Source organism: Muntiacus reevesi, chromosome 3, assembly GCF_963930625.1.
Source record: "Muntiacus reevesi chromosome 3, mMunRee1.1, whole genome shotgun sequence".
NCBI lineage: Eukaryota > Metazoa > Chordata > Mammalia > Artiodactyla > Cervidae > Muntiacus > Muntiacus reevesi.
In genome coordinates this window covers 169973384-169985402 of record NC_089251.1, presented here as the reverse complement: position 1 = coordinate 169985402, position 12019 = coordinate 169973384, and the positions used below count along the sequence as shown (strand labels likewise).

General features: G+C 38.3%; 1 protein-coding gene across 9 annotated transcripts in view; it reads right to left on the bottom strand.

The window, feature by feature from the left end:
• SYNE1 (spectrin repeat containing nuclear envelope protein 1) overlaps positions 1-12019 on the bottom strand; it is a 471391-nt gene that overhangs the window by 263656 nt on the left and 195716 nt on the right. For all 9 annotated transcript variants that reach the window (XM_065931098.1, XM_065931099.1, XM_065931094.1 and 6 more), the window contains 6 exons: positions 10641-10794; positions 7993-8621; positions 5257-5436; positions 3069-3219; positions 2595-2753; positions 1072-1254 (listed from right to left, as the gene is read on the bottom strand). In XM_065931098.1, coding sequence (XP_065787170.1) covers positions 1072-1254; positions 2595-2753; positions 3069-3219; positions 5257-5436; positions 7993-8621; positions 10641-10794 — 1456 coding nt within the window. The remainder of the gene's footprint in view (positions 1-1071; positions 1255-2594; positions 2754-3068; positions 3220-5256; positions 5437-7992; positions 8622-10640; positions 10795-12019) is intronic.

Sequence of the window (12019 nt, the reverse complement as noted above, 5' to 3'; positions counted from 1 at the left end):
TCATGCATCTGTCAAGTTCCAACCACGTGCCAGGCCCTGGGCTGGAGTCCTGAGGACAGAATGTGAACAGTCTCCTCTCTCACCAAGGGCATGGTCAGTCCCATGCTTTGCGAGACAGGTTACCTCTGATTACCCTATTTCCTCTTACCCGGCTTCATTTTTCATCACGGCCCAGTTACTGTTTGACAGTTTACATATGATATATGTTGTAATGCAAATACCGTGAATACCATGAGGGCAGTAACTTTGTTTTGCTAGTAAATTCTCAATGTCTAAAACAGTGCCTGTCATATTTTAGGTGCTCATTGGGAATCTGATGAAGGGATGAATACATGAATGCAAGAAATGGGAATAAAATGAGTTACTAAATTGATGACTAGAACTTTAGAAGACTACTTTCCATGGAAGCCTGTGACATTCCAGTCTCCACTTTTCTTCCATTTCTGAAAAGCCAGTGGAAGAATCCAGCACCTAATATAGGTGGTCAGGGCGTGGTGACTTTTCAGTTAACATTTTGTTTGAATGAAGAAAGAATACATAATAAATATTATTAGGTTCCAAACACTTTCCATTTGATTCTCTGATAGGAAGGTGCCGTAATCTCAGAAGAATGGGACAAAATATAGATTCTATGAATCTTTACTAGTCTATGAATACTTTAAGTAGAAGAGCCCCAGTTAAGAAATGGTAAAGACACAAAAAAGAAAACACCTCTCCTATCAGTAGTCTATTCAACATTGAAGTAAACATCAAAAGATAGTTAAGAGTTTTGTTACACTCATATCTGCCTTGAAAGGAAGAATTAACTTTATTTTTCTCCCCAGTGGTCTTTCTTTTTTAAAAAATTGAAATACAGTTGATTTACAATGTCGCGTTAATTTCGAGTATACAGCAAAGTGATTCAGTTGTACATACACATGTATCTATTTTTTAAATTACTTTCTCATGTAGATTATTACAAAATATTGAGTATAGTAGGTGTCTTGAAAGCAATTACAAAAGACACAATTTTTTCATACTCTGGTCAATGATGTACCATGAACTCACATAGGAAGGTTATAATCATTTTACCTCAAATTCTTTCAGGAATTCTTCTGCTCTAAGGCTGTCATTCAGGTTGCTGATGCTTTCGGTCAGCTGTGGAACAGAATGGTTTGACCACCCGTCGATCTCATTTTTACTTGAAAGTACATCATCCCAGATAGACAGGCTTACCCTCAACCTGTCCATGTTCTCCTCAATCTTCTCTGATGTCTGGGATAGAAAATAAAGACCATATCATTAAATCCAAGGCTTTAAGACACTCTCTGGCAACTGAAGTAATAAATATGCCAATGCGTCATTTCTCTTCTGACAGAAAAAACAAAGTTTTACGAAAATTTTTTGTTGTTGTTTTTGTTGTTGCTATTACTTGTAATGCTGAGATATAAAAATGTGCATAATTAGACTTGGATATATTTATAGAATAAGTAAATACATAAGAGAGAAACCCACTCTGCATGGTTAAAGTATTACTGTTTAACAATCTTGTCATACTCAGAATGCCATTTTATTTTATTTTTAATTTTTTGGCCATGCCATGCGACATGCAGGATCTTAGTTCTCTCTAGTGATAGAACGCATGCCTCTTGTATTGGAAGTGCAGAGTCTTAACCCTGGGACCACCAGGGAAGTCCTAAGAATGCCATTGTTTAAAAGTGGAGGCAGATAAAGTTTTCCCAAGTCGCTAAATTATCTCATTATAATATGCAAATATCAATATCTAACTTCAGTAATTTAGCTTAAGTGAGGGAATCCACTGTAACTTAAACTTATGAACCGAGATACTGAAATAACAGGGCAGGGGTAACAGAATCACAGGATTTATGCTCTGGAAAACAATGTAAAACATGTATAGATTGAGATGTAGAGCTCCCAAGAAATCAAGTATCTTCTTGCATAACACAGGCACACAGTTAACAAATGACAGAGCAAGAACTGAAAGCCAAGGACGTAAATTCCAGTGTGTTTCAATGCACAATTACAGTCTTAATACTTTATTTTATATTACAGTTTAATATCCTGAAAGATGTTTATAAATTATTCTTCTATTTTACCCATGATCCCAGAGTGTGTAAAAGAAAAACAAAGTTATTAATATGTTATGATTGAAGCTATCACGTGAAATTCTAGAAAATCTGCCAATAAGTTTTAACAAAACAAATAGTTTTTTAATTACATATAAATTCTATGTAAACTATTTTCCTTTAGAGCATGAGTTTGAATTTAGTATTAAAAGGTAACAATGAAAGTCACATTTCTAAATAATCCTTTGCCCAAAAATGTGATTGAAAAATGTAAATATTTAAATTATTCATCTTCCCCCGGTGGCTCATTAGTAAAGAATCTGCCTGCAATGCTGGAGTCCTGGCTTCAGTCCCTGGGTTGAGAAGATCCTCTGGAGGAAGCATGGCAACCCACTCCAGTATTCTTGCCTGGTGAATCCCATGGCCAGAGGAGCCTGGTGGGCTACAATGCATAGGGTCACAGAGTCGGACACAACTGAAATGACCACGCAGGCAAACTATTCATAGAATCGCAGGGGATGAGCTTACATCTAGCCATTTGTCCACTGTGCTTTCCATGTCTGTTTTCACCACGATGAAATCACCACTGTGGATTTTTTTCAGCTCAGACAGCAACTGTTTTCCTTTACTGGTAAAGTTGTCCAAATCTTTCTGTTTATTACACATTTCGTTCTTGGCAGCTTCATGCTGTGGACATAAATGTTTCCTTAGTTAATAAAACAGCCAGTAATAAGTCAAGAATTTAGAATCATTTGCCTTTAAGAAATTTAATTCGTGGTTGACCTTATGCAGAAACTATTGATAATAATGAAAAATACGTATAATTTTCTCGAATTGCTAGGATCCTAGGATATAAGTATTCATAAAAAATAAAGGTTGAGCTTGGCAGCATGAATTAGCTATCTCTAAAAAACACTGTCAAGAGTCAAAAAGAGAATGCATTATGAGTAAAAAACAAATCTACTAAGAAGTCTAAAAATTAAATACATTATCAATTATTACCTTTGATAAAGCCCACTTGAGGTCTTCCTGATCTTTTACAGTAGTTCTGGTTGCAATCACATTGCTGGCATTTTCTAGGACTTTTGTTATGGCTGACTTCAAATTCTGATACTCTCTTATTAAATCAATAAGTCCACAGCATTGACCCTGGCTGTAATAATTAAGAAAATAGATCATTTATATTCACATATCAGCATAGGGAAGAGTTCCCTATGATCGACCTGCTATATAACTGCATTGCTGTAATCTGATGAGTGCTGGAATGAAGGGAAAACCATATTTTTATTAATCTGAGGCCAAAAGCATTCTGGTCAGTCTGACAACTCTAGTGTCCAATATATTCTCCACGAATGAAGAATCCACACAACCATTAGCCATAGCCATTAAAACAAAGTCTGTTAAATGTTTAAAAATTTTTCTTCAAATGGACTTACTTACAAAACAGAATGAAGCTCACAGGAAACGAACTTAAGGTTGCTGGGGGAAGGGATAGTTAGGGTGTTTGGCAAGGGCATGTACATACTGCTATATTCAAAATTGATAACCAGCAAGGACCTATTGTATAGCACATGGAACTCTACTCGATGTTAGGTGGCAGCCTGGATGGGAAGTGGGTTTGGGGAGAATGGATACCTGTCCATCTATGACTGAGTCCCTTCGCTGTTTACCTGAAACTATCGCAACATTGCTAATCTGCTATGCCCCAGTATGAAATAAAAATATTTAGGTTTGAAAAAAAGCTTATAGTCTAGTAAGGAAATCAGACATCAATAAAATAATTCCAAAAAGTGAAGAAAAAAAATCTGCTAGTTAAACATTTTTTTTCCATGATTTAACTACTTCATAGTTATATGTTGTAGGGAAGAAAACCCACCTGCCTCCCTGCCACAAAAAAAGACAAAAAACAAGACAAACAAAAAATACTGCTCAATAATTAAAGTTCATATGAGATTTTCTTTTTCATTTAAATCACGCAAATTTTCATAGACTATGAGTCCCTTGAGAATGGCTAAAATATGAAATAGCTTTTGTTTAAAAAAGACTAAAATGCCTTTGAGCAAACAACTCTTCATCCAGGTATTTTTCCAAAAAAAAAGATGTGCATTAAGATTTGGGTACAATTCTATTCTTCATACCATTATTTATAATAGGAGAAAAATTAGAAATAACCCCAAAGTTAAAAATGGGCCAATAACTGAATAAATTGCAATACATTCTTGTAATTGAATACTATGTAACCTCTACCAAAGCACAATTTAGAGAATGTTTAATAATACAGAATAAAGTTTGTGCAGCAGGATTATATTTTTTAAAGTCTACATTAGTAGTCTACAGTATAATAAAAAAATTATGTACACATAAAAAATAAATGTTTACAGATGCTTTTGTAGTAATTCAAACTGGGAAGATCCCAAATATCTATCAATTGGTGAAAAAATCAACTGCAGTACACTTAGTAAATGGACTATCATTCAGCTGTTAAAAAAAAGAATGCACTTTATGGATACACATCACAATCTACTTGTGCTAAGTACAAGAAGGTATTTAACCAAGTGTAGTAAAAACTGATGTACACACGAAAAGTGAGCATGAGTGTTTAGAGTTGCTTTATTTATAATCATTCAAACTGGAAAGAATCCATTTATGTGTGATTCTAAGAAAGAAGACACTACAGAGACAGAAATTTGATCAACAGTTGCCTGGGGGTTGGAAGTGAGGAAGAGATTGATTACAATGAGACATGAGGGCATTTTTCAGGTGGTGCAACTCTTACCATTTGATAGTTGCGATATTTATACAACTATATGAGTTTGTTAAACTCCTATAGTTTAAGGGTATACACTTAGGGTGAATTTTACTGTATGTAAACCATACCTCAATTATAAACAAATATAACAAAACAAAAAAAGAAAACCAGTGGTTAAGACTCTCTTACTGGTACCCTGTAAACATTGACAATTCTTAATTCCGAGTATTGAATTTCACATGTAATTGCTGTCTCAAGAAAACTTCCTCAGTAAAATTCTGTAGGGCTAAATTTTTAATGTTATTAAAGAGACAACAAATACCTAAGATGGCAAAATATTATTAAACTCTTGATCAGAACAACTCAAACTAACAGGCAATGGCCCAATGTCACAAAATAAATAGGAAGTTAAAAACAGAAACTGAGAAGTTTTTTACTTACTTTTCATGAATTAGTTTTTTGGTATCATCCCAGGTGACCTCTAAGCGGTTTATCTCCTTGTCAACCTCAGGTGCAAAGGCTACATCTTTCTGAGCAATTTGCTTAGCTTTATCTTTCAACCAACATAATTCATGCTCATGAGAATTCAACTCATCTTCTAACTGATTGAAGACTCTCAACCTGCAAATTAAAATGTTATTTTACTATTAGTTTACTACAAGTGTTGAACTACTCTTTCCTTTCTGTAAATAAGGGCTTCCCCCGGTGGCTCAGACAGTAAAGAATCCGCCTGCAATGTAGAAGACCTGGGTTTGATCCCTGGGTTAGGAAGATCCCCTGGAGAAGGGATAGACTACCCACTCCAGTATTCTGGCCTGGAGAATTCCAAGGACAGAGGAGCCTCGAGGGCTACAGTCCATGGAGTCACAAAGAGTCGGACACAACTGAGTGACTTTCACTTCCATAAATAAAACATGCATATCAATAGCTAGAAAAGCTTTTAACACAGCAATTTATGTATATCAATGAATAAAGATGCTTTTACAGTTAATTTTGCATAATTCAGACTGTACTTTAGAAAACATTTGAAGTCATTTTTACCATTGACCTTCAAACTTCTATTAAGCTTGTATTCTTTTTCTATTTTCTTCTGATGACATAAGAATTTCAAGACCAGAACCAACATTTGAGGCAAAGTAGTTGAATAATTATCACAAGGTCATCGGTAAGAAATTCTTCCATGCTGTGAGGTTCAATTCATATTAAAGTAATATTTAAAACTCACAGTCATTTCACTCAAAATAAAAATAGTTTTACTGAGCTCTACAATAAGTATGCTTTTAAAACTTCACCTATTTTTTTTTTTTTAATTACCACTAGAAAGGGCTTTTTTGGTCTTTAATATTTGAGTATCTGTAAAAAGTGGCCACAGAGAGGCAGCCATTGACTCTTTTAGTTTTTACAGTTTGGTATAGTGCTGAATGTGTGCATTATCCCATTTAATTCCCCAAAGTGGCCAGGAACAGGTATTATCAATAGCTCCATTTCATAAGAAGAGAGCTGATTTGTTCAAGGTCACCCAGTAACACCTAGGCATGGTATGACTGGTATTTAAAAAACAATCTAGTCCAGGCAACATTTTCCGTAGCCTCTGTACAATTTTGGTAAGTTTAGTGTTGTGTGTACTGAGGTGGCCCTTGAACGCAACCCAGGGCAACTTCAGCAGTTTTAGGATCTCCTGATCAGCCTGGCCTGAGCAGGCTAGGGAGGGCCATGCAGCACCAATCCTACTGCACATTTCCTGGCTGAACTCCTGGCTCCTTTGCCACACTTGACTTTTCCTTCTATCCCTACTCTGGAGGCCATTTTTCCTTCCCAAATATTTCTTTTTGTAAATTTGTTGTTAAACTAGTTAGATAGCTTATTGCCCATTCGGAATATAACCTCAGGAGTCATTATCACCTAACCAACGCCTTTAGCTTAATGTTTGATTCTGGTTAAAAGGAAGCAAATGGCAATGATCTTGACAGGGTCAATCTAATCCTTATCAATTATGGATGTCTTGGTATGACTCATCCCTGCTGTTTCTTTGTCCCCTGAAAAAATGGAAGAGAAAGTAATGCTGAGTGAGTGGGGAGAAGTTCTAGTAAGAAGGAAAAATAGGATTGCAAGGAAGGCTATAGTAAAATATTACTTAGAAAATTTACTGCAAAAAAATATCTTTGACCTCTTAGTGTCTCTATTAAACTTTCCTGACAAAACAACCAACTTTGCTTAAACCTACTTCTCTGCCTTCTCCACACTTCTAAGCAAACTGTTAAAAGTGGTTGGGGAGAACCACTCTGCCAGGCTGATTGGTTCTACTTTAAGTGAACGAATATAAATCTCAAATGGCAGCATATCATTTACCAAGTGCCAGAGGCTTCCTTTCCATTTCTCGCTGCATTTTCTACCCACAGTTTCCTATCACTCACTGTCAACTAATGAACTCACTCCAGTACTTTCTCAGAGGCTAGAAGCCACTGGGAAAAATTTCCTCATATTTTACCACCAGAATAACAAATCCATTTCACTTCCTTTCTCCTCAGCTTGTCATTCTTGCTAAAGAAGATGGGTCCTTTCTTCTATTAGCTAAAAACTGCTTAAAAATAGATAATATCATCAATATACTCTATTGTAAATAAGATCTCAAAATGGCTTATATATAACTCTTAGGAAAGTCCTTAAGGAAAACAAAGACATTTTAGTACTTCTTAAGTGTTAAAATAGTCATTAATTTTATCCTGTGGTGGCTAAACTGGTAAAGAATCTGCATGCAATTCAAGAGACCTCGGTTTGATCCCCGGGTTGGGAAGATCCTCTGGAGAAGGGAATGGCTACCCACTCCAGTATTCTTGCCTGGAGAATTCCATGGACAGAGGAGCCTGACAGGCTACAGTCCATAGGGTTGCAAAGAGTCAGACACGACTGAGTGACTTTCATTCACTCATTCACATATATGCAAGCCCTGTGGCAAGTGGGAATCTTAGCTCCCTGACCAGGGATCAAACCTGTGTCCCCTGCAGTGGACGTGTGGAGTCTTAACCACTGGACCACCAGGGAAGTCCCTCAGAACATTTTAGAAACAAGTAACTCAACATGGTACTGTTATGGTTTTGCACAAGAGTGAATTCCAGAACAAATGAAAAGCAAGGGAATTAACTCTTGGCAACCGGCTTCCAGGCAGTCGCCGTTCACCTCTGCTGAAGCGCCTGTCGGGTTAGATCTTTCAGCCGCTCTCTGTCAGTCCTTTCTTCAATGTCCTCGATGCTTTTCAGCAGCTCCTCTTTCTGATCTCGGAAGGCCTTCTTCAACACCGCCAGGGCGTCCGCCTCGCTCTGCTTGGTTCCCAGAAGGTTCTGGATCCTCTCTAACTCCACGCCGAGGTGATCCGCGGTGGCTCTGCAGGACGTTCTCTGCTCAGAAGCTCCGCTCTTCAGGTGGTACTGGGCTTTGGTAAGAAGGCCGTCGAGACTGATGGCAGCGGATTCCAGTGTTTTCACATTTCGAGTAGCGTCGTTTAGGTCCCTTTCTAATAAGTCGGACTGCTTTTTGTTCATACTGTGGGTCGCTTCCACTGTTTGCCTCAGGTGGTGGAGACTCTCGGACAGAGAGGCACGGCTCTGTAGGAACTGGGCCAGCTGGCACAGGGCGCGCTGCCGCCTCTCCACGACCTGGCTGGCCTCCTCAAACAGCTGCAGGCAGTCCTCCGCCTTGCCCTGGAGGACGTGAAGGTCCTCGGCGCGGCCCAGGGCGCCCAGCCTCGCCAGGTGACCCTGCAGACTCTGCAGTTCTCCCTTCTTGCTCTCCACTTCCGCCGCATGGTCCTGAAAGAGCAGAGAGCTAGTGATTTCCCAGATGCAGTGCTTAACCCACACAGGTACAGATTTGTGATGTCAAGACACATTTTAAATGCAACGGACGGCATAGCACTTAAAAGTCAACTACGGTGAATCTTGTAGAAACATTCTTAAAATTTCTCCTGTTTTGCTTCTCTATATGTCTCACATAAAACACAACTCTCATTTGGAAATAATTCATTCCACGGAAAATAATTACTCCATGGACAGGAATAGTTAAAAGAAATTATATATGGGTTTCCCAGGTAGTTCAGTGGTAAAGAATCTGCCTGTCAATGGAGGAGTCATGGGTTCAATCCCAGAGTAGGGAAGATCCCCTGGAGAAGGGAATGTCAACCCTCTCCAGTATTCTTGCCTGGGAAATACCATGAACAGAGGAGCCTGGTGGGCTGCAGTCCATGGGGTCACAAAAGAGTCCTACATGACTTAGCGTCTAAACAACAACAACAAATATATATGTGTGATGTATGTAAATACATCACACATATATACTTTTAAAATCATCCAAATTTTCCATTTTTTTTAACTATACATGCATGCCACATGCTAAGTCACTTCAGCCGAATCTGACTCTTTGCAACCCCATGGACTGGAGCCTGACAGATTTCTCTGCCCATAGGATTCTTCAGACAAGAATACTGGAGTGGGTGCCATGTCCTCCTCCATGGGATCTTCCTGATCCAGGGATTGAACCCACGCTGCTTAGGTCTCCTGCATTGGCAGGTGGGTTCTTTACCACTATCACCACCTGGGAAGCTATTTACCTATACATATATATGCAGAATATAACTAAAATATTTACAGAATTAGCTCTACTTTAGAATTAATTCATTAGATTTTATTTAGAATTACTGATTTATGGAATTAGCTCTATGATCTATGATTCATATTATATTAGGTTGGCCAAAAAGTTCACTCAGGTTTTCCCATAATGAACTTTTTGGCCAACACTTTAAATTTACATTTTATATATTATAATAACTTATTTATATGCAAATTATAATATTTATGTATTAGAGCTAAGCTCTATTATGTATAACACATATATTTACATTTTACATATTATAGTAATATATTTATATACAAATTATAGCATTTATAGTTATGATTAGAGCTAATATCAACAATTTATAGGGAAGGAGTATAGGAATAGATGAACATTAACCCTGTTCTCCTTAGCTTGGCTGCTAAACTTTCAAGGGCTTCTTCGAGCATTTACACTAGAAAATATACAAATTCCCTCTCTGCCCCTTTGTGAGATAAATATTTTTAAAGCCACTGGCCAATTTTACAACTCAGAATATCTTCTCAGGGACTGGGGGAGCCATTCTTTGAAATGTAAATCATTAAGGAAGATAGCACCCCTGCCTTGTAACAGGAAGATACGATAAAGTACTTTTCCTTCGGGTAAAATCAATTAGCAAACCCAGCATAGAGTTAGCATTCAACAAATATTAAATGTTTTATTACTAAATGTTGTTATAAACTTATTATATAGCTTATGTCCAACTATCCCAGTGCTTGATGGTCAGAATCTTATTAAATATTTTATTTTTTGATGCCTCAACAGCTGTTTTACATAAATTATAAGGAAAATAAATCATGAATTTTAAATAACTTTCAAGCTAAAGGGTAATTCAGAAAAACTCTATCATTAAAGCATCAGAATTCAATATTAGTTTTCAGCACTGTAACAAAGCAAAATAGAAGCTTAAAAATGAACATTTTCATATCATTCACTCTAGAAATCATTTGCTCTACTTTGAAGGAGCAGTCTCTTAAAGTGGTTGCCTATTTTATCTGAAGTGGTTTTATGTGTTTAATTTATCTGCATCACATGTTGTCTGGACCCATATACTCAATTATTGAAACATTTGCATATTAATAAGAAGTTAAATTGTTGCCAAGTGTTCTTTAATGTTGCATCCCTTTATAATTCAAGAACTCTATTTCATGAATAAATTCTTCAATCTTAACACACTTTACCTTGTGCCGTGTAAGAGCTGCTTGATGGTCCATTACGCTTATCTCAGAAGTAGTTTGTAACTCACTGAGGAACAGCTTAATCCAGACAGAAAAGGAAAGCAGCAGTTCATCAAATTGCTGGTGTTCGGCGACCACAGACTGAAGGAAGTTAATCCTACGTACAGAAAAGTGTTAACGTTAAAATGCCCTGCATCTGGGCAGAAAAAGTTAATGACATGTTTCTAATCAAGGGCAAAAGTAATGCTGTCATACATGGCCAGATCAGAACCCTTGATGTTTTCTACTTCTCAAGCCCCATTTCTCTCCCACTTTTCCCCATCTCAGTTAACGTCCCCACCATCCACCCAGATGATTCTACGAGTCACTCTTCACCCCCTTGTCGCTTTACCACCACGTCTGATCTGTGTTGATCTTGCCAGCTCTTCTCTCCATTTCTACACCCTGGCCTAAATTTCTTTATCTCTTGCCTCTACCAGCCGCCAACACCAGCCTCCTTCCTGCCACCGTGGCCTCCCTACTGTCCACTCTATAGGTAACAGAACATCCCCTGCCAAGCTTAAACATGGGGGCAATTTCCTGTTGCACACAAGAAGGCAAAACTCCAAGGCTCCTTACTGTGGTCTGCAAGGGATCCCAGGAAATCAACTTCTCTGACCTCATCTGATACAGCGCTGCCCATGCTTCACTCATCTCTGGTTCCTTAATATCCCGGCTCATTCCTGCCTAAGAGCCTCTGCCCTTTTGCTCCCTCTGCCTGTATGCTTTGCCCCAAGGACCGCGAACGTGCCTCATACATAGTATTCAGAACTTAATCTGATGTCAAGTCCTCTGAGAGGCTTTGCTTGGCCACCCAGTCTATGGCCCCTCCCATGTCATCCCATTTTGTTGTCTTCATATTACTGAACACCACTTGAAATGGGTTCATTCTCTTGATTAATGATCTATTTATCTTCCCCCTCACCCAGTAAGACACAGGTCTTGCTTTGCTTACTACTATAAACTCAGGACCTAGAAAAGTACCTGGGATAGGGTCAGGGATCAGTCATTGCTTGTGTAATGAGTGAATTAGATCGATAAACAATAGGTGATCTGAGTTCAGAGCCCAAGGATAACACTTAGGACTTCCATAGTGGTACAGTGGATAAGAATTTGCCTGCCAATGCAGGGGACATGCTTTCGATCCCTGGTCCCTGACAATTCCATCTGCTGTGAAGCAACTAAGTCTGTGTACCACAGCTACTGGGCCTGAGCTCAAGAGCCCGAGAGCCACAACAAGAGAAGCTGCCGCAGTGAGAAGACTGCACACCGCATCTGGAGAGTAGCCCCGGCTCATTGCAACTAGAGAAAAGCCCTCGGGCAACAGTGAACATCCAGCGCAA